This window comes from Schistocerca americana, chromosome 3, assembly GCF_021461395.2.
Source record: "Schistocerca americana isolate TAMUIC-IGC-003095 chromosome 3, iqSchAmer2.1, whole genome shotgun sequence".
Lineage (NCBI taxonomy): Eukaryota > Metazoa > Arthropoda > Insecta > Orthoptera > Acrididae > Schistocerca > Schistocerca americana.
Window position 1 is genome coordinate 396772961 of NC_060121.1, and position 24310 is coordinate 396797270.

The window sequence follows — 24310 nt, forward strand, 5'->3', positions numbered from 1 at the left end:
CAATGAATAGCATCGAATTATTTATTTCAAACTCATACCTGCAGAACCTGTGTTCGATATGTGCCTCATTGTTCTCACATTCATCTGAAAGTGTTACCAACTTTGAAGCACGTCTCTTTATTGCAGTCGGCGACACCCAGGATTTTAACGCGTGACATGTTGATTTTGATCTAGCTTCGTCTCATGCTGTTGTTCTTCCAGGAAGAAACAGTTTTGAACACCATTACAAACAGTTTAGCGCTTGTGAACGCCACAATCATCACCCACCAGTCCTCAGAGGACCTGGTCCTCTGCAAAGTCGCACGGTTTGTGAAGAATAATTGGCCAGCGGACCACAAGACCCTTCAACGTCCAGATGTTTAGACATATTGGTATAGCTGTCATGAAGTGTCCGCTCTCCATGGCGTCCTTTTGCTCCGAGAGACAACGGCCACATCAGAGTGGTTATTCCGCAAGCCCTCCAACGACGACGCTTCTTGACATTACGTCACGAAGGACATTTGGGTTTGGACCTGACTGAACAGATGGCTTGTCAACACGTCTTCTGGAAAGGTATTAACACAGATATATAACATTTGATAGCAGCTTGCACAATCTGTCAAAACAAGCAGGTGGCACTAGTTCGTCGGTATTTTCCTTGGCCTTTTCTGACATCATCAACAAAATCCAGGCCTTATTTCGCATCGTATTAATAGAAGGGATCCTAGAAACCATTGCGGAGGATAATGGTCCTCAGTTTACATCCGCAGAATATCGCTGTTTTTGTGAGGAGGAAAAGATAGCTTTAGTAAAAACAACATATTTCCACGCTGCTTCCAATGCACTGGCAGAGAGGTACGTCTGCACTTCCAAAACTCAGCTGGCGAAGTTGCATCGACGTCGCGAACACAGTGGGGTGCGCACTTTATTTCTGGCCTCCTATCGTTCCTATCCACAGGACAGATCGAGCGTTACTGAGCAGTCCATACTAGGCCACATAGAACAAAACTGTCCCTCATTCATCCCAATCCCACCAATTCCTCGCCTCCCACCCAGCGTTCGTGCCGTCACCGCTGCACCGTCAGAGATAAGTATGGACACTAGTTTTTTTCCAGCGGTCGCCAGCTGTGGGTACCAGCTATCGCCACGTACATTTTTCAGTCGGAATCCAATTGATTTAAGGCTTCTGCCGCAGAAATCACATAATTAAAGTTTTCCCTTGCAAGGTGTCAGCTTCTCAGACAGAGTTTCCAAAATTTTCTGCTTCAGAGTTATTCCCCTCAACATCCAGGAGCATTTACTGTAATTACTGCCTCTGCTGCGGGACACAGAGGCCGCAGAACCAAAGGACACTATCCCTCTGGTAATATGGGTTATACACTGTGTTTCAAGAAGATAATAGAAAACCATATGACACCAAAGCCGCCCTTAACTGTCTCGATACAGGTTGTGCTCCACTGTTCCCTGATCAATAAGTTCTCCGTATCTCTCACCGATTGAAAACATGGGTTGCCTACAAAGAGGCTTACCATCACAATCGCCAGCCACTACAACCGATTAACACTGTCGAGGGCTGTTGGTTGCACCATGCTTTCGACCAGGTATGCGATGCACCGTCTTCTACAATGCCGGCTGCAGATGATGTCCACACAAAGGCGAGTACCACTCTGAAAGCAGCTGTTATCAAAAGCGAAGTGATAGCTTTGTTGATCCACTTGATCACGGTAATGAAAGAGCACAGGGAAGAGTTAAAAGTGCAAAAGAAAACTTGAAAGCAAAATTACTAGTGAAATAAAAAGGCCTTTTACAAGAATCTTACATGCAGTTGGCAGTTCATTCATGGAGGCCCTTAGTGTTCGTCCCGAAGAAGAACCTATCAGAAGCTCAGGCTGGACTGAAAGAACAGGATGAGTAGCTAGATACGGTCCTATAGCAGAAAAAGAAGTAGCGACAAAAACTGAATCGCAAGTTCACCGTGAAGGTAAACAACTGGTCTCTGTCGCAGTCTGCAACGGCAGGGGCGGTGAGTGAATGGGTAATGGAGACGAATACAGGAATCTCGGGTCACACGGAGTTATTATGTGAAATTGAAACTAGGATACACACAGTAGCGGGGAAATTCGAAAAATGACCGATGACGGTCATGAACAGTGAAAGACGGGGTCATGTGTTAGTAACGGCGCACCCTCAAATCATTCGTTCTTGGTTGGCCCTCTTCAAGTGCGCCGACCCGGCATGGCCAATGTTCGCTGTTGTACCTACTGTCTCAAACCCCCCTCCCCCTCCTCGATTTCGGTTCCTGAGTTCGATGGAAACACCAGAGCAGGTTCATTCACTACCACGGAGAGGGCTACCACAATTCCACAATTCTCATGGGATGTGTAAGTAGACTGTTTAGGTTTTTATGTTGGTAACGCCATGTAGCGCTCTATATGAAAATCACTGACTGTGCTGTGTGCAGTCTGTGGCTGGTTTGTATTGTTGGAATATTCGCCATTGTAGCGTTGGGCAGTTGGCTTTTAACAGCGCGTAGCGTTGCGCAGTTGGAGGTGAGCCGCCAGCAGTAGTGGATGTGGGGAGAGAGATGGCAGAATTTTAAGAGCGGACGATCTGGACGTGTGTGCGCCAGTAAGAGTAAATTTGTAATACTGGATATCATGAACTGATGTATATATTATGACTTTTGAACACTATTAAGGTAAATACATTGTTTGTTCTTTATCAAAATCTTTCATTTGCTAACTATGCTCATCAGTAGTTAGAATCTTGTGTTCAGCTGGCAGTGTTGGCATACGCTGTATTGCAGTAGTTTGAGTAAAGAAGATTTTTGTGAGGTAAGTCATTCATGAAAGGTTTAGGTTATTGTTAGTCAGGGCCATTCTCTTGTAGGGATTTTTGAAAGTGAGATTGCGTTGCGCTAAAAATATTGTGTGTCAGTTAAGCTTCTAAGGGGGCGTTTCAGATGTGCCTGGCAACGATTTTAAAGTGGACATTAGCAGGATCTCCACGCAGCTCATGAACCGCATCGGTTGTATTCGCCCAGACAGAATATGCTGTCAAACTGGGAAAGGTTTCGCGGAACGACTTCTCAGCTCTATCCAGTAGATTATTTACAGAACCTCAGAGAGCAGTCCGACTCCATGTGAGTTTGCCCCAGGCACACATAAACACATTCGATCAGTACTTAAAATCCGAAGCGAGCCTCTGGTGGCATAACACAAGAAGGCACTGCAAGTTTGTAGTACTGAGCTGGGAGTTGGTAGCACAATATTGGTTCTGGACACGACAGTAAAGCGTACTGTCCAAGTCAAGTGGAGGGACTCTGTGTGTGTTCTTCTTGTGTGAGGTGTAAGCTGGCTGGCACCTGGCTCCACCCATCGTGGCCGAGGAATTAATCCCTCTGATTTACCAAAGTAGTCTGGAATGGGCAAGGAGGCACCTTCTGACATTACCAATAGAATAGTAAGTTTGGGAAAGTCATTAGAAGTACTGGCTACATTGGATGGTTTCCAGGAGGAGAGAACCCAACATAAAGCTACCTGTGAATGGTAGAATTGCAGCTGCAGCTGACCACAAATCTCCAGTAACACTAACGAAGGCAAGTCATATGAACATTTAATCAGTGAGGGCGAATTCAGAGAACTGACTTATATCCAAATTACCATGGTCACAATAACGTAATGACAACCGTAACTGCTTTCTGCAGGCAGATGCTTATCGCGGAGGTCCATGTGTATTGAGAAAAGTACGGACACCCGTTCCCAGCGCCCCATATGGTTGCCGTTCTATGTTGGAATCAGTTTCCGATGGAGTAGAGCGCTTGTTGCCACAGTTTTTCGGTATGTATGAGCTTGCTTCCTTTAATTGGTAGCGTGTTCGTGTAGTGGCTCGGTTTCTAAATAATACGCGCACAATAGTTTTGGTCACGATTTTATGAACTCTTTGCAACCGTTTGCATCTCAATCGACAGGCGTTGCTTGCTGACATAGTAAGCCAGTCGTGCCGGCCTTGTCTAGGCTTTATTTAAAAGAAAAGTTCAAATAAAAATTTTATGGCTATTGATTATTTACTTTTCCATTTGAAATTCTCGAGTTTCTTTTTGTTTTCCTTTTAGCCCACTGTCTCAAAGGGGCTGAACAGGTGCTTCATGTTTCATTCTTGAGTTCGGTGAAAATTTATTGTTTAGTCTTGACTTACAGGGAAACATTTTCATGCCAGGTTGTTTCATTAGGCTGAGTGGATCAACCTTTCATGATATGTAACGAGCTACCTCTCATTCGAAGTATTATGCTTTGGTGAATATCTCCCATTTAATATACCAGACCTCTGAAATGGCCAGTTCTTGGGACGGATCATTCGGACAAACGACAAGAAAATGTCCAGTTATCTTCCTTTTTCAATCAATCGATTGTGGACAGGATTCGAATCCGGCAGCTGCTCACAACACTAGACATGGCGTTCTACAGGGAGCTGGCCAAATGGTGTGATCACTGGTACTTCTAAGATACACAAACAGAGTACATTTAAGAGACGCATAATAACCAATTCACGAAAGCGAGTGGTTCTTCAAAATTTTTCTGTTACACGTTGCATTACCCACGCCCAGCAATATATTTAAAATAACCTTTCACAATACTAATAAATAAATTAAACCCCAGAAAAAAGAATAAGAATACGTTAAAGCAATAGCACTTACATCTAACGCCAGTAGGTGTTAACTTCAAAAAATGGCTCTGAGCACTATGGGACTCAACTGCTGAGGTCATTAGTCCCCTAGAACTTAGAACTAGTTAAACCTAACTAACCTAAGGACATCGCAAACATCCATGCCCGAGGCAGGATTCGAACCTGCGACCGTAGCGGTCTTGCGGTTCCAGACTGCAGCGCCTTTAACCGCACGGCCACTTCGGCCGGCAGGTGTTAACTCTTAAACAGCAATAAGTGCTGGAAAACCTGGTAAAAGCGTAATACAGACAGGCAGGAACTTCCAAGAAACAGAGCAGATGATGGAATCTTAATCGAACAGAATTACGCGAAACGACAGCATCGACTAGGACAAGCTACAATACAAATAAAATATAAATCTTAAAACCTGACACACTCATTGAGCAAGGTCAGACCAGCTATATCACTCAAATCTTTTCTTCCCGTGCTCCCCGATACTGAAACGAATAAATGACAGATTTAAACGTTGGCCATATAACTTTTAATTCAGACTCGCTAAAATAAGAACAAATTAATGGCGGAAGCAGTTTAGCACCAAATAATAAATAATGAACTCTGTTCGAATCTATCAGAGAAAATATCAAACACTAAATAAAAAACCGACTACAGACCACTAAGAAGTGAAGATCCAGTAAACAGCACTAAACAGACTGGACCGTATGTTAAACATGGCTCAGTGGCGCAAGCGCACAACGACAGGAAATGTTCTGAAACGTGCTCACCAAATTCAGTTCCTTTTGATGGAACAGTGGGTGTCCCAAGTGGGGACTGATAGGTCAGCCTCCATTTGGACGCTCCTCGCGACCGTTGTCAGATGTACAGCCACCATTTCACCTCCTGTATTTTCGTTCGCTTAGCTACTCTTGCGGGATTGTGCCCTCGGCCACTCACTGTTGGTGCGCACTCCTCTAGTCCGCTCGGAATAGACTCCACACTCCTGTTGCCAGATGGATCGTTCGCTCTTGACCACCAGACAGTCTCCTCTCTGCTAGACCGGTACGCCTGTCAAAGCTCGGAAGTCGGCGTGAACGCCCTCTAGGGGACCAGGCGAAAAGCCGTTGCTGGGTGAGAGCGAAATATTGTAACCACGTACAATATTGATGAGAGCTGGCACGGCTCAATCTCGTCCCCTTAAACGCTAACACCCCGGGGGTTGTTTAGTAAAATTTTAAGTTCCAGGGTCAGTCTTAACATGGCTTAGGTGTACTCAGTGCATCTTATCGATGGATTGGTTCTCAATCGGAAGACTAACTGCGGTGAGTACGTTTACAGCCTTACAAGATCCCACATAACAAAGTTACAACTTATTTGAGAGTTTTGCATCGGCCTTCCCTCTGGCGCTGAAATTCTTAATAATAAATACTCGTACATGTCTGATATTCAATTTGGCCTTGGTTATATCGCTTCACCATCCTCTGATGAGCACAGTCAATATTAATCTTTGCCTGCCGCCCCCCCCCCCCCCCTCAGTTGTACTAAATGATTTCAGGGGACTTCATATTAAGATTCACCCTCTCAGCGAAAGACGGCTGAGGGTAATTAGGAACAGTCTTCATGTGAGACCTTTAATTCTGAAAGGATAATCTCTAAATTCCCTCGAAACTAAAGCAGGTGCAATTTGACTTACTGTAATTTAGGTGTCCCAAATACGGAAAAGATTAGGTAAGACCCCTAATCATTAGCCCAGCTGTCCTCACCTACTAAGTGTCATCCATAAGAAACGCGAAAACGTAGCAATGGTGACGAATACCTATTTATTACTAGTCTGCTTGCGAGGCAGCGGCGCTACACAACCAATAAACACCCTGTCCAGCAGTCTCTCAGTCTACGTGGAATGAAGAAAACCCTTGCGTGTATTGAAATTTGGGTTGGCAAACTTACAAGCTCCACCAAGAGTGAGCATAGAACAGTTAATAGAAGTACAGGCTACAATGGATAATTTCCAAGAAGGGAGAACCCGACATAACGCCATAAGCAAAGGATAGACTCACAGTGGCAACAGGTAGCAAAACTTTAGTAATACTAAGAAATGCAGGCAGATCTGGACGAACAGACAGCGAGGCAAGGTGAAGTCAACGAGACAAGTACCGTCCGAATCACCAAGGCGAAGAAAATGTAATGTCTGCGCAGGCTGAGCATGAAAGAGGAAGCCAAGTCAAATTACTGACAAACGCTCCACCGCAAGACGTGAGGTAGAATAAGCTGCCAGCGTCGACGGGTTCGATATCTGAAGCACCGGTTGAAAACTAATACTATCATGTCACAATGGAGGTGAACTATCAGCAGTCTCCCGGAAGGAAGAGGAGGAACGAGATTTGTGTTCGCAGCACTAGGTGCATTCACGAAGTACATTAAACTTTACCCGGTAAGGACGACTTCAGTAATTGCCATGATGAGGTGCTTTCGGAATTATGCGGAAGTTTTCAATAACCCGAAAGGTGTCGTCCTCGATAACGCTCTCCGGTTGATCTCCTGAGCATAGGTCTCCGAAATGCAACGATGATGACTAACCCTGCACCGAACCATTGTCTACCACACGTCACCGAACCTGGTTGAGAGATGCTTCAACGTGGTAGAAAAGCCACCAAGCATTCAAGGTTTCGAAAAAGCATACGCGGTGGGTAGAGCTCGTGTCCCAGTTTGAAGATATCGCTAACAGACTGGTACATGACGCTCCTGGCTATTCCCAAACAGTTGATGGTAGGTTCACCAGTAGAAACGCTAATAAACACAGCAGCAAAGTTATACCCTTTGCCGGTCGTAGATTTAGAAGCAGTTTTGGATATTGCTCTAAGGGGAATTTGAAGGATGGAGAAGAAACGAATGTCATGACCGCTCTGTAAAGTCGTCCAAAGTTTAAGAAGGAGACTTCGTGCTGGTTTGCGATCGCCTGCAATAAGACCTGGTCCAGAAAAATAGTTCTAAGTTTTACCAATGGTAGAATGACCTTCCAGAGAAAAAAAGATTCTGGGAGACTATTTTTTTGTGTAATAATGGACCCCTAACACTGATGTTGAGAAGGATAGAAAAATGTAGCTAATATTAAGTCTTTCATTGACTAAGTACTCCTCATTGTTTGGTGATGGCTTTTTTTTCTTTTTTCTCGGACGTTCATATTCAGTTCGTTGACATTTTAGTTGTGCTGGGCTCGATGACTTTCTGTGACGACCCAATTTCACAGTGAGTATGGTTTTGATTTTCTTGTAGGTTGTAAATGGAACGAGTATTTTATGTTTTGTTATTGTTATTATTAAGAGTTAGGTAGTGACTATCCGAAATCTAGTAGTTCCAGTCTGTGGACCAAGAGGAGAGCTGGTGTGAGAAATAGTCTCAAACAATGAAAAGCTGTAAATTTTAACGAAGGATGAAGTATTTTCAGTGAGGAAGGAAGGAAACCTTAAGACACTGGCGTAAGGTTTATGAAATTCACACTTTGGAAAGGCATTATTGAATTTAGGAAAGGTGGCACATAGAGTTATACACACCAATACACCAAGGTGAATAGGGAAGGGTGTCGTTAGTAAATGTAAGGGAGTCGGTGGCGAGAATTTTAATCTGTATATCATGTTCCAATCGGATCAAAGAGGCAATTACTAATTAAACTAGATTCAGTTTGCTTGTAAAATTATGAATCAAATGACATCGATCTTAGGTTGAATGAATTATTAATTCGAAAGTTAATAAAAGTAACTAATGAATAAATAGTATTACACTAATTTTCCCTGGAAATCTGAGACACCGATGACCAGCATGGAAAGAAAACTAGCGACTGGTGGGGGTGGAGAAATTTTCAGGATCACAGATTAATTATAGTTAATTATTGACAAGATGGTGAAATACTGCGTAGGTTCTGTGCCGTTAAATTTTAAGCCAGGGCTACTTCGACATGCAAGGATACAAGGCTCGCTCTTTCCCAAAGACGGTGCCAATTCAGTCTACCCAACTCCATCACTGGTTGGAACAGATGGCAACCGCCATCACTGTCAGGCTGACTGCGGGAACTTCTTTCTGCCGGAGGACGCCTGCTGTGGAGGAGCATCCGAATTGACTGAAGTGTAGAGAGCCGCTCTCAGTGGCCATTTCGTTGCAGTTCTAGGTTGGAGTCATTTCTTGGCAGCAGTAGAGTGCGTGTGGAAACAATTTTTCGGTATCTACAAGATTTATTCCGTATTTGGAAGTGGAAAGTGGCCATGGACCGAGCAGTTCGGTTTAGTTCCACAGTTTCTTCTTGTTGCTGTTTCAGGGGTCCAACAGCTGCAGCCGCATACCGCATCTCTGTCGCCAAACGCCTCGATCTCGCCATTCTGCCTCATCCTCTTCTGTTCCTCTTCTCTCCATCGTTTCTTATACCACTTAGCCGCCCCTTCATTCTTCCTCTCCTTGTTCCAGGAGGTCACCAAGAAAATACTCTCTTAGGCCATCTGTCTTCATCCATTCTTTTAACATGCCCTAACCACCCTAGCTGCCTTTCTTCTATTCTGTCCGTAATACTATAACGAACATACGTCCTTTCCGTTATTTTTTTATTTTCTTAGTTGATTAAGGCGGGAAATCGTACATACTCTTCTCAAGTGTTCCATTTCTAAGTCTAAGTTTTTATTTATCTCTGAGAGTTCCCAGCACTCACCTCCGTAGCTATTGGTTCTACGATGGCTTTCTATAAACGCACTTTAACCATTTATTATATTAATTTTTAGGACCCAAGCACAGGATTTAATTTTGGGATAGTCGCCTTCCCTGACTAATCCTTGTTGGATGTCTTCGTCACATCTTCCATCACGTGGGAGGATACTACGCAAGTACTTAAACTCTTTACACACTTTAATATGACGTCCAAGTTGCTTCCCTCCTCTCCACAACGTAGATCTCCATTCTTCTCAAAAATTTTCGAATTCCATTTCTTATACTCTTCCAACAACTTCATAAGCATGTAAGATACATCTTCTCTATCGTTTTCTGTGACAATCTGAACGTCAGCATAGAAAAGTGTGTACATACACTGGTTCCCCACCTCAATCCCTCTGCCCATGCACTTTATATACCATGGATCCAGTGTCTTCCACACAAGACAGACAGCATCCTTGTTTCACTCCTGTAGTTAATTTCAAGGCCTCTCCAGAAATGTTTTCCACACTTTAATGACACATACTTTCGAACTGTAGAGGTTTATCATACTTCTCGCATAAATTCTTGCCAGTCCTTTTACCGTAGCACTGTGTCAGATGCTTTCTCAGGATGTATGAAGACCAAATGACTGCTTAGTCTCTTCTCCATGATCTGTCTTATGTTAAAGATGTTGCCTATAAATGATCTGCCTCTTCTATAGCTACTTTTTTCTACCACTTGATTTACAATCTTTTCCATTCTTTACTTTTAAATCCTCCCATTCAGCTTGCTAAACGCGTTTACGCCGGTATCTGAATAATCATGTAGTAGCTCTGTCTGTCTGCTTGTCTGTAGCATTCTCCTAAGACAATACGGTTTTAGTTAGCCACTGAAATCTCTGCTAAACGTGAAGACGCCAAATGCCCCCACGACAGCTGAACAGATTGGGAAGTGAGTTCAGCAGCATGATATCGCTTAGCTGTATCTACAAGTGCGATTACACTCTATGCCTAACCGGGTAAGAGCCATTGTTGCCGCCAGACGTGATGTCTGCATACTAAATTTTGTACCATTTACACCCCCAAATCACCTCCAAATTCAATCGCAAGTACTTCCTGTTGTACTCTATACAGATTAAAAATTCATTATTTGCTATACTTCTCGATGTTGCGATTCTTATGGCCAGTGTTGTGTTCTAAGCACCGTAAGAAGTGCTGGAAGAAAACAAATAGTCCGCAGGATGTTCAAACGTCAATACCCTAACTTTGCTCCCGTGCTTCCTTCATGACAAAATGGTTCAAATGGCTCTAAGCACTATGGGACTTAACATCTGAGATCATCAGTCCCCTAGAACTTAGAACTACTTAAACCGAACTAACTTAAATACATCCCACACATCCATGCCCGAGGCAGGATTCGAACCTGCGACTGTAGCAGGCGCGCGGTTCCGGACTGAAGCGCCTAGAAGCCCTCGGCCGCAGCGGCCGGCCCTTTATAACATCCTCTATGGCGGAAGCGTAAAATCGAGGTGTAAGCCAGTTTGTGTAATACTGTCTTTCTAACCAGTGAACAGCCGATTTATACTTTTACCGAGTGGTCAAACTGGCGAGCGACTATAACCTGTCCAGAATTACTGTAGGATTGACAGCATTGGCGGAAGTGGTAGGGGGAGAAGTCCACGCGGTAGGCCCGGGTCAATTTCTGCCAATACCACGCTACCTGCAGCCGCAGCGACTCGCTGAATTTTCCTGACCTTCACTCCACCCTACAAAACTTCCTGCTTCCAGTGAGCTTCATTTGCAGTCAGCATGCTGTACTGTGTGATCATTGCGCCCTTTGACTTTTCTGGGTTCGTTTTTGTGATTGTAGGAGTTAACCTTTCAGTTTTTGTTACTGTTATTTGTTGTTACTTGACTCGCTGTTACCGTTATTCGTTGGTTCTGTTATTCGTTGTGTGGCACTCAACAATGTGAGCAAGAAGGTCATCGAAATTTATACGTGGAAAATTTCGACATCGTTCTCTTGGCCAAGGGTTTGGCCAGTCGAGAGAAATGGTTTGCGTGTTATGTGCGTACTTTGAGAATGAAAAACAACAGTGCTCCACTGCTCTCCGTTAACGAAGTAATCGATAGAACTGCGGCAGTTCTGAAGATTAGGAAGAAAATGACCATTGAAACTTAAAACAACTTGGAGAAAACGTATGTGTAAGCGGACTACATCGATTCGTTTGCAGGGGATCCGATTCGTCATTATGTTTATCGCAGGGAGGAACAGCCGACACTCTAGGAGTAACTGGCCACACTTACAGAAACAGGACTTTTTCAAAGCAGTCGCAAATCCATGTCCACAGTTTTACACAACTTATGAGTTCATTACGGACATTTCTGTGGTCGTAAGCTATTGATGAAGAGGGAGGACATCCGTAGCATAAATACCGACGAATTGATGTGGCTTGCCGAAACGAGGGTCAGTTCTCGTCACGTTTCCAAGCAGGAGAGAAGACAGAAGACCGGGGGCAAACCTATTCTTCTTCATGCAGTCACCTTGCAACCTTTTCTCACAGTAGATTATGACGAAGAAATGAACGACATGACATTTACATTAGATTCACTAATACTAAATTTTGAAAAACCGTCAATAACTGTTGTAGGTAATGATGCTTGCCATTCAGCTCTTGTCGACAAGGCACCTACCATGACACAGCGAAAGGAAGAAATGACTGATTGGAGGCACCGTCGTACTATCGATATAAATAAGGACCTTAAAAAGGTGGAGCTCATCGGAAAAATATCTTTCCATAAGACACAGTTCCCTCTATATGAAATTTACGAACTAGCTAAAAAGCATGGACATACAGTCGTTAGGGTACCACCTTACCTCTGCCATTTGAGTCCAACACAGCTAATATGGGCCCAAATTAAAGGTTACATTAGCAGGACTAATAACAACTTTACTTTCTCTGTAGTCGAAAAAAAAAAAAAAAAGCTGTCAGGAATGTCACCTCTGAAGATTAGAAGAAGCCGTCAAACATACACAAAACACATGGAAAATGCATGGCGGAACGAACATCTATTGGCAAATTCAATGGAGAAGATGTAAATTTCATGAAATGGTAACAGTGACAGTATCGCTTTTGTTCTATCTAAACAGTAGAGTTTGTCATATTTAAGATACGTCTTTCCATCGTGATAAACACGCTTAATCTTACTTTTTGTCGTGTTAGAATTAAATAGGTGGTTCATAGAAATTGATAACAGATTCGTTACAAAGTTACAGTTATGTGTTTCTCGCCTCGGAGCCACACGGGTGCCGGATTAATACCTGACGCGCTAGCGAACCATTGTGCGTCATATTTAACTCAAATTGTTTGGCGTTAGAGATCTACAGAGTTCTGGTTTCGAACTTGTGAAAGTATGGCTTAATCTTGAGCCCGCCCGGCTAGCCGCGCGGTCCAACGCGCTGCTTCCCGAGCGGGAAGGCGTGCCGATCCCCGGCACGGATCCGCCCGACGGAGGCCGGCGGTGCGGTGAGTGGACTGCTGTAGCCGGTTGTGGGGTTGTGAACCACTGAGGGCTACAGTGGGGACGAAGCCTCTCCATCGTTTCTAGGTTCAAATGGCTCTGAGCACTATGGGACAACTTCTGAGGTCATCAGTCCCCTAGAACTTAGAACTACTTAAACCTAACTAACCTAAGGACATCACACACATCCATGCCCGAGGCAGGATTTGAACCTGCGACCGTAGCGGTCACTCGTTTCCAGACTGTAGCGCCTAGAACCGCTCGGCCACTCCGGCCGGCTGTTTCTAGGTCCCTGGTTCAACACATAATACACAAACACACAATGTCTTAATCTTAGGATTTCATTCCCATAATGTATTCACCTAACTTTAATAATGAAACAGTTCCCGCATGTCGAAAACTCGGTAACGTCGTGAGAAAAAGCACAACTTAAACTGTTCGCATACCGTTTTAACGATTTGTTGCCGCTGATAAAATTAAAATCAAAACGTAGTGTTACTCTTCCAGAACATATTCATGGAATTACCATGTTTATAAAGAGATTAGTTTGCTCGTTCGAGCGAGTTGAATGAAATGTAAGAGGACACGTATATTGCGTGCGGGACGCGGCTACTCTGTGCTGCTGCCGGTGTGTCAGTCTTAAAGCAATTTTGGACACACACGGTCATTGCTGTTGTTGAGCTTGCCGCCATGTCAGTGTGCCGACGGCGCGTCTCCTCAGGGTGAATCGCTGATGCTGCCGTGGCGCGGCCGGCGGTCAGATGAGCACGTCGACAAACGGCGGTGGCGGCGGCGGAGGCGCAGGCGGCGGCGGAGGTGGGAGCGGCCCCGTCCCGTGAAATATTCAGCAGCCGCCGGCGGGCTGCCGCCGGTATCGATGGCTGCGCCGGCTCGCCACTCTGCCGCCCACACCACGGCGCGCCGCCGCCCCCGGTTGAAATACTGCCGGCGCCGGCGCTGGGGCAGCCCGCGGTCGGCCAGTCCGCTGACGGAGTCGTCCTGACGCCTGCACACCGTCTTACTGCTCATTTTGTTGCTGACTGCAGGCGCAACAGCCAGAAATTTGGTAATCTTCTTTCTATATGCGTGAAACGCCTCCTTTGAGCCTTGATATCAATAGCCTTTCACTGTGACATATACGGGCAGGCTTCTGGATGCAGAAGCGGTCGACATCCAACCACGGCTGTGATGTAACTGTTCTGGATGTACTTTTATTATACCAAGAAGTAATTTCTAACACTCCGTTTGTATGATAAGCTTCCTTCTCACTAGCTGTCGGGATTACCTTAATCCCCCCCTCCTCCCATCTTATTGTCGATCGAGATTTATGGCCAGCTCTTCTTCTTTCTGTCAGTAACATTATACCCTATTACTACTGATCAAGATTTCTTGTCAGATTTTGTTTTCCTTTCGCTTATTATCTGGAATATATCACAAACCGCCCTTTATCCTAATGAAATGCTTAGTTTAAAACAAATGAACTGAAGGCATTAACTGCCAGTGGGCGTTTATTTATATCAGTGGGGAAAGTTGAAAATTTGTGGCAGACAGGGAGTCGAATCCGGATCTCCTGCTTTCTAGCAAGGCGCACCGACCATTACGCCATCCGGACACAGTGATCGTCACAACCACAAGGACTATCCTAGCTCACCTCCCATCAGAGCCCAATTCTCAACGTATATCACACCACTGATGTAGTGTGTGTCCCCCCCCCCCCCCCCCCCGTTAGCCTCATTATTCGCGGCACCTCGCCGATTCCGGTATTACACACTGAAGAAGCAACGAAACAGTTAACATCTACCTAATATCGTGTACTGCCCCTCGAGCACACAGAAATGCCGCAACACGACTTGCATGGAGACTAGACTAATGTCTGAAGTACCGCTGCAGGGAACTGACACCATGAATCCTACAGGGCTGTCCATAAATCCATAAGGATACCTGGAGGTCGAGATCTCTTCTGAACAGCACTTTGCAAGACCTCCCAGGTATGCTCAATAATGTTCATGTCTAGGGATTCTGGTGGCCAGCAAAGTGTTTAAACTCATAAGAGTGTTCCTGGAGCAACTCTGTAGCAATTCTAGGCGTGTGGAGTTCTGCATTGTCCTGCTGGAATTGTTCAAGTCTGCCGGAATGCACAATGGGCATGAATGGATGCAGGTGATCGGACAAGATGCTCATGTACGTGTCACCTGTCGGACTCGTATCTAGACATATCAGGGGTCCCATATCACTCGAACTGCACACGCCCCACACCACTATGGAGCCTCTACCAGCTTAAACAGTCCCCTGCTGACACGCAGGTTCGATGGATTCATGAAGCTGTCTTCATACCCATACACGTCCAGCCGTTCGATACAATGTGAAACGAGACTCATCCGACTCATCAACAGTCCAGTGTCGGTGTTGACGGGCCGAGGCGAGGCATAAAACTTTGTGTCGTGCAGTCATCAAGGGTGTGTGTATTGTGTATAGTGAATTGAACCTGGGACCTAGAAACGACGGAGAGGGTCCGTCCCCGCCGTAGCTCTCAGTGGTACACAACCCCATAAGAGGCTACAGCAGTCCACTCATCCCACCGCCGCCCCACACCGAAACAAGGGTTATTGCGCGGTTCGGGCCCCAGTGGGAACCCCCCTCCCCACGGGAACGTCTCATACCAGACGAGTGTAACCCCAAATGTTTGCGTGGTAGGGTAATTATGGTATACGGAAATGTGGAGACAGTGTTTGCGCGGCAGTCGCCGACGTAGTGTAACTGACACGCAATAAGAGGAACCAGCCCGCATTCGCCGAGGCAGATGGGAAACCGCCTCTTCAAAATCATCCACAGGCTGGCCGGTACACCGCTCCGAATGCCCATCTCCATGATCTTTCGTCGAATGATTCGCACGCTGACACTTGTTGATGGCCCAGCATTGAAACGTACAACAATTTACGGAAGGGTAGCTCTTCTGTCACGCTGAACGATTCTCTTCATTCGTCGTTGTTCCTGTTCTTGCAGGATCTTTCCGGCGGCAACCATGTCGGAGATTTGATGTTTTACCGGATTCCTGATATTCACGGTACTCTCGTGAAATGGCCGTTCGGGAGAAACCCACTTCATCGCTACTTCGGAGTTGCTGTGTCCCATCGCTCGCGCGCCGAGTATAACACCAAGTTCAAAGTAATATCTTGATAACCTGCCATTTCAGCAGCAATAACCAATCTAACAATTGCGCCAGACACTTGTTGTCTTATATAGGCGTGGCCGACCGCAGCGCCTTATTCTGCCTGTTTACATACGCATGCCTACACCAGTTTCTTTGGCGCTTCAGTGTACTTGTGGTGTCTGACCTTTTGGAACTACTCTAACAACGTAATTTCTTACCAAAAGTCAGAATTTCTGGTTAGCGATTCTTTCTATTCAACAGTAGCATTTCCTTTACCATAAATATTATACACAAAATGTATTCGAAACTGCATATATGTTCAATCTCCAGCTTATAATCGAGTTACGACAGTGAAAATTTGTGCTGAAGTGGGACTCAAACCATTATTTCCCTATTGTCACGAGCGGTCGTCTTAACAACTTCGGCTATCTGAACTCACTTCATGCTCAGACCGAACCTTCTGTATACCGTTGTCCATATATCTACAACCTGCACTCGTACATTCATTATTCCCGTACAGGACGTACATTTTAGATATGATATTGTATTGCAAACCCATTCAAAGGAATAGGCACTGCGGTGACAACAGTTGTTACGAAGTACATGAGATCTATTCGCAGTTGCGAGTATGGACAATCTTCAGCTCTGTAGTGGAATGACTACACAGAAAATTTCAACTATACCCGCATCTCCCACTTGTTGCGAGCGTTCACCTTTTCCTCTTCAGCTATCCAAGCATGCTTCGTATTTATCTGCCGATACCGGGCAAGCGACTTTCAATTAAAATGCATCCCCACTATAGGAAAGTACATAATGTACAAGTGCAGGTTGTAGATACATTGATGACGACACATAACATTTGGGTCTGACCGTGAAGTGTACTCGGATAGCCAAGTAGTTAATGCGACCGTTCGCAAAAGGCTTGAAATGCGGGTTCGAGTTCCGGTCTGGCACAAAGTTTCAATATAATCATTCCATTATACAGCTGAAGGTTGTCCATATTTGCAACTCTGAATACATTTCATTTATTTCATGATGGCTGCAGTCGCCATAGTTTTGTTTCTTCGGATTGCATGTCTCCCCTGTACGAGAATATACATAATGAATGTACGAGCGCAAATGGTAGTCACATGGACGATGGCACAAGGGAGTTCGGATTTGGGCGTGAAGCGTGCTCGGATATCCGGAGTACTTAAGGCGACTGCAAGTGACAAGTGAGAGATCAGTGTTGGAGTTCCGGTCCGGCACAAATTTTCAGTGTCTTCTACAGATGAAGGTTGTCCATATTCGCAACTTCGAACACATTTCTTGTACTTCACAACAGCTGTAGTCACCGTAGTGCCCCTTCCTTCAGACGTGCATGCACTGCAATATCGTTCGGTGAATATTGTCTGGTGCAAGACCTCGCCGCCACCCTCGAAACGAAGCAAATACTTATTACTAATGATTAATTGGTTGTCATCTGCCTGAAACATAAAATTCTAGGCAGTTTGTTAGCTAAACGAATCGATAGTGCACAAGGAAAACTCTCCAGGCATCACTGGTAACCATGGATCTAAATCTTGAAATTCTAGGGCAACTAATGGACAATATAGATAAATACATTCACCGACTGGTCTTTATGGCTTGCTGGATTCAGTAGGGTAATGTTGCGCTAGTCACACCACAGCCTAAGTCGTACTGCAGCAATATCTGAACCCACGTTTATAAAATTCAACGCAAGTGCTGTGAAATTGAGCAAAATGGTCGTGCGAGTAAGCAAAGATGAATGGACCGCTGGCTGTCGTAACAGGAAAATGATTAATAGGGAAGTTTATTTGATTGTTTTTATTCCATTCTCTAGCTCATTTGTGAGCAATTTCAAAGAAGAAATGATGATAAGGTAATTGTTTTTCAGAATATCTGTTTTAATGATATCCTGCCATTTATTTAAACATATTGAAACGAGAGAAAACGTTGAGGTTTTGCCTGTACTACTGCTTCGAAAGGGTACAGGTCTCACTGCCAAGTTCATACCTCTGGAGAATTTGCAAATCGTACAGTTGATGGAAATTATTTTTTTTATTGAGTCATCAGTCTTCTGACTGGTGTGATGTGGCCTGCCACGAATTCCTCGCCTGTGCCAACCTCTCCATCTCAGAGTAGCACTTGCAACCTGCTATCTCAATTATTTGTTGGATGTATTTCAACCTACGTCTTCCTCTACAGTTTTTGACCTCTACAGGTCCCTCTAGTAACATGGAAGTCATTCCCTGATGTTTTAACTGCTGTCCTATCATCCTGTCCCTTTTCTTTCTCAGTGTTTTCCATATATTTCTTTCCTATCAGATCCTGCACAGAACCTCTTCATTGCTTACCTTATCGGTTCATCTAATTTTCAACATCGTCTGTAGCACCTCATCTCAAATGCTTGGATTATCTTCTGTTCTAGTTTTCTCACAGTCCATTTTTTAGTACCATACAATACTGTTCCCCAAACGTACCATCTCAGGAATTCTTCCTCAAATTAAGGCCAATTTTTGCTGCTTGTAGACTTCTCTTGGCCAGGAGCGCCCTTTTTGCCAGTGTTAGTCTGCTTTTGACGTTCTCCTTGCTCCATCCTACTTTAGTTACTTTTCTGCCTAGGTAACAGAATTCCATAATCACATCAACTTCGTGAACATCACTCCTGACGTTAAGTTTCTCGCTGTTCTCGTTTCTGCTACTTCTCATTTCTTTCGTCTCTCTTCGATTTACTTTCAGTCCGTACTCTGTACTCGTTAGAATGTCCATTCCATTCAGCACATCATGTAATTCTTCTTCACTTTCATTCAGGATGGCAATGTCACCAGCGAATCGTATCATTGATTTCTTTTCACCTTGAATTTTAATCCCATTCCTGAAACTTTCTTTTATTTCCATCATCGCTTCTGCAATGTACAGACTGAACAGTAGGGGCGAAAAACTACAGCCCTGTCTTACACCCTTTCTAATCCGAGCACCTTGTTCTTGGTCGTCCACTTTTATTATTCCTCTTGGTTTTTGTACATATTATGTATCATCTGCCTCTTTCTATAGCTTACCTCTATTTTTCTCAGAATTTCGAACATCTGGCTCCATTTTATGTTATCGATGATTTTTCCAGGTCGACGAATCCTATGAATGTGCTTTGATTTTTCTTTAGTCTTCCTTTCATTACCAATCGCAATGCCAGAATCGCCTCTCTGGTGCCTTTACCCGTCCTAAACCTAAACTGATCTTTATCTTTTCCATTCTTCTGTATATTACTCTTGGATGCATAAGCTGTTTAGCTGATTGTGCGATAGTTCTCGCACTTGACAGCTACTGCAGTCTTCGGAATTGTGTGGATGATATTTATCCGAAAGTTGCCAGACTTATACATCCTACACACCAAGTTAAATAGCCGTTTTGTTCCCACTTCCACAAATGATTTTAGAAATTTTGTTGTAATGTTAGCTATCCCTTCTGCCTTATTTGATCTTAAGTCCTCCAAAGCTCTCCTAAATTTTGATTCTCATAGTGGATCCCCTATCTCTTCTAAATCAACTCGTGTTTCTTCTTCTACCACGACAGACAAATCTTCCCTCTCATAGAGGCCTTTAATACACTCTTTCCACCTATCAGCTCTCTCCTCTTTTTTTTTGTGGAATTGCTGTTGCGCTCTTAATGTTACCACCGTCGCTTTTAATTTCACCGAAGGTTATTTTGAGTTTCCTATATGCTGGGTCAGTCCGTCCGACAATCGTTTCTCTTTCGAGTTCTTCACGTTTTATGCAGCCATTTCGTCTTAGCTTCCCTGCACTTCCTATTTATTTCATTTATCAGTAAATTGTATTTCTGTATTCTTGAACATTTTTGTACTTCCTTCTTCCTTCGATCAACTGAAGTATTTCTTCTGTCATCCTTGATTTCTTCGCAGTTACCTTCTTTGCACTTATGTTTTTCTTTCCAATTTTCGCGATCGCTCCTTGTAGAGGTGCCCATTCCTCTTCAACTGTACTCCGTACTGAGCTATTACTTATTGCTGTATCTATAGCCTTAGAGAATGTCAAGCGTACCTCGTCATTCCTTAGTACTTCCGTATTCCACTTCTTTGCGTATTGATTTTTCCTATTTAATGTCTTAAACTTAAGCCTACTCTTCATCACTACTACATTGTGCTCCGAGTCTATATCTGCTCTTGGGTACGCTTTGCAAACCAGTATATGATATTGGAATCTGTGTCTGACCATGATGTGATCTAACGGAAATCTTCCCGTACCACCTGGCTTTTTCCAAGTATATCTTGTCCCCTTGTGATACCTCAACAGAGTATATGCTATTACTAGTTTAAATGTATTACAGAACTCAATTAGTCTTCTCCTCTCTCATTTCTTGTCTCAAGGGTATATTCTCCTCTCTCTAACTGTTCCTTCTACTCCTTCCACTACAACTGCATTGCAGTCCATCATGACTATTAGATTTTCATCTCCCTTTACATACTGTAATACCATTCCAAAATCCTCATATACTTTCTCTACCTCATCCTCATCGGCTTGCGACATCGGTACGTATAACTGAAGTATGGCTGTCGGTGTTGGTTTGCTGTTGATTCTTATAAGAACAACCCTATCACTGAACTGTTCACAGTAGCACACATTCTGCCCTCTTTCCCAGCCTGGGACAAGAGAGTGTCGTGAACCTCTGTCCGCTCTTTCACCCTCTTTGACAAGGCCTTTGGCAGAATGAGGGTGACATCTTATGCCGGAAGTCCTTGGCCGCCGGTGACGATTAATTATTAATCAATATTTAAGCGGTGGCGGGTTTCGAACCCGGGACCGAGGAAGTTTTGATTAAAAACGCTACCCCCAGACTACACTTGCATCTTACATAACAACTGACAATTGTTTGTTTCAGCAGATCATTATGACGAAGAGAGTGTACAATAAGTGGAAGCAGGAGGATATGGAGGAAACTTTACTGTAACATCGGAATGGTGGAACTGGACTTAATGAAGCACGTAGAAGACATAATACACCGGAGTCTACACCGTGTTGCTATTTTAAGCATTTAAATAAAACATTAAAATTCGGAAGACCTAATGATATGGCAGCTTAGATGGAAGATGAATTAACAAAGTGTATACTTAATTTAGAGACCAATTTCTTCGGAGTAACTATCGCTGAATTAACGAAACCAGCTTGCTGAGAAATATAGTCTAACGCATTGCTTCAATAAAGAAAAGCCGGCCGGAGTGGCCGTGCGGTTCTAGGCGCTGCAGTCTGGAGCCTAGCGACCGCTACGGTCGCAGGTTCGAATCCTGCCTCGGGCATGGATGTGTGTGATGTCCTTAGATTAGTTAGGTTTAAGTAGTTCTAAGTTGTAGGCGACTGATGACCTCGAAAGTTAAGTCGCATATTCCTCAGAGAGATTTGAACCAATAAAGAAAAAAGATAGCCTGTAGAAATGGTTACAAGTTTATGAAAGGTCATCGCACTTTGTGCTTGTGAGTTCCCGGGTTTAATAAAGAGCGTGTTAATGAGTTTTTTGATAAATACGAGTAAATATTAGATGTACATAAGTTCACTGGCAACCAAACCTATAACGTCGATGAAACCGCATTATATACAGTTCACAAACTGGTTCAAGTAATTGCCAGAAAAGGCAAACACGTAGTGGGCGTGATTACAAGCGGAGAAAGGCGCATTCCAGCCACATGTGTATGCGCAATGAATGCAGCGGGTGAATACATACCTCCGATGTTAATATTTAAGCGGAGCTCCACCAACATGGCATTCGGAAACTCGAAAAAATGGATGAATAACATCAGAGCTGTTCGTCCGATGGCTAGAATATGTCACAAAGTGTACAAAAGTAGAAAAATGGGACCAGAAACAAATTTTGCTTTTATTGGATAGACGTAGCACGCACACTAAATATTTAGAGGCAATTCAACTGGCTTATTATTATGGTATAATCATGCTATCATTTCCTGCTCACACGACTCATCGTCGTCTACAGCCACTGGACAAATCGTTATTTAATATACTAAAAGCCAGCTAGAATGAAGCAGCATTTCTGTGGCCACATTCAAATCATGGAAATGTCATAAAAGAAGCTAACATTGTAGAACTCCTGGATAACGCATACCCGATATCACTTTATGTGGACATAGCGATAAACGGCTTTAGGGCAACAGGCTTGTGGCCATGTGATACAACTGTCGTGAAAGACGAGGACTTTGTAGCTAGTGCTGTACACATTGTTAGTCAGTCGGACCAAGAATCGGCTAATGCAACAATAGGAAAAACGTGAGACGCTGGAAGGCCGCCTAACACTGCAGTGCCACTGAATGATCATTCTCGACCTTCTACAGTGTCTCCAGAATGTGGACCCGAAAACAATTTTGCAACTGTTTCCGAAATTAGCTGTCAACAAATAAAGTCTTACTTGAATGCTGTATCACCTATCCCGTGTATAAAAAAAGTTATCAAGAAAAGTACGACACGACCTAAACCAACAATGGAACTAACAGTAAGTCCTTCCAGAAAGGAAACAGAAGACAAAGGAAGGGCAATAAAAAGAAGAAACCTGTACATAAACGTATAAAAAGGAGTCAGATCGATGAAAACTTTAATAAGATAAAAAAAAGGAGCTAGTGATTTGGTTAAGTCAGCTGTGTAAGGAAGATCGAAAAGATGACCTGATTCAGTAAAGAAATGTAAAGGTTGGTTGCATGACCTATGCTCTGGAGTGGAAAATAAAATTAAGAAATATTTCTGTGACACCTGTGTTCATATCAACTGATTTTCTATACGCCAATTTTAAGCAGTTTAATTTTTTACGAATACATAATTCATTTTCTGTCTGTAATTTCATTATATGTAAGTACAGAAGTGACATTAAGTTTATAGTTTGTAAGTTGTTTTGTGACGTTTTATTACATTATTCTATGAAATCATTATGTCGTCGCTTACTTTGTATCCCCAGTACGACTTGGGCTATGGGGGTATAGTTTAGGAAAACAGGTGCCTTAATTGTACCAAAGGCACGGATTGAAAATGGTTGAAAACACATCTTGAAAAAAGATTTTTGTATTGGTGTGGAAGCTCGTTGGTAGCTTAAAAAATAAAGATTCAATGTACGCAAAACAAATTGTGTTTCTTAAATTACCCTACCAAATACAGTAATTCTATCTTAAGGGGTACGGCTTGAGCAACCTTACATTAATTGTAACAGATTCATTCCTTTGTTGGACGCTCAGAACTAATCATCTGTTGCTGTAATAATCATACTTAGTTTATACCATCGCCACACGAAGCTAGCAAACTTCTATTATGCCGAAGCAGTGAGCAATCTATTTTTTCTTCGTAGTTACTGTGAACTTCAGCTTTGCGAAGCCATTCTTTGGCAAAACTTTATATATTATGAAAAAATTCTGTAAAGAAATATGGCCTTGTGCTGTATTATCCGGACCAAGATCGTCCTCATTCTGTTCATTTCTGCTCCCTAAAAGAATTTAAGTTTCTCAGATATCCTTAGTTCCTTTTCATTCCAATAAGCCATCCTCTAATTGCAATATGAATCCAGTTGCCTTGACGTTCTCGTTCACAAGATCAGGTACCAGCCCTTAACTATGACGATCCGTTTACTACCTAACTTGGGATTTGAAAAAAAAAAAAAAAAATCGAATGCTAAAACAACTATAGACTTCTGATGTAGTGAGTTATCGTGAACGGCTTTTCGAAATAGAGAGCAAAGGCATGTCATGAGCGTTTCTTCCGGCTAATTCAATTGGAATTCTGCGAATACTGCATACAGTGCTTGTATAGTCTGTAGAGGCACAGCCATGGAGTCGAGTGAATACATCAGCAGCAGAAACAGCAGTGCATTCTGTTTCTGCACAGAGTGCAGTTTAGTGTTTGTTCTCACGTGCTTTAGAAAGGATGACTAATGTCAGTATACTAATTTTAAGTATTTACATAGGTGTATTTTACTAGTAGCGTGTCATGTGAGCTGACTTTGTAGAATAGTGATAACCAGAGGCAGTGTAGGAGCAGTACTTAGAGTGAATCTAGCGACAGCTTAGTTTAGCGTTGCATTCCTTGTCGTACTCATAAGTGCAGATTATAGATGGATATGGGTTGTCGCTACACCATGCGGATGCAGGGGGAATTGGCCACTGTCCGGAAACAGATGGAAGCCGTTGGTCACGGTCGACAGGCTGCTTCTCTGGGCTGCGATGGTACTGAGACGAGATGAGACGAATTCTTTGCCCTGTCTGGTGCCTGTATCGTCACCAGGGGCCACTGGCGATGAACGGCGAATGACGCCAGGGCCGCGAATCTCT

General features: G+C 43.6%; 1 protein-coding gene across 1 annotated transcript in view; it reads right to left on the reverse strand.

Moving 5' to 3' along the window:
- The window catches only part of LOC124606111 (protein transport protein SEC31-like), a 143313-nt gene extending 129454 nt beyond the window's left edge, over window positions 1–13859 (reverse strand). The window contains exon 1 of the mRNA XM_047138075.1: window positions 13610–13859. Within this exon, the coding sequence (XP_046994031.1) occupies window positions 13610–13859 (250 nt within the window). The remainder of the gene's footprint in view (window positions 1–13609) is intronic.
- Between the last annotated feature and the right edge of the window lie 10451 nt (window positions 13860–24310).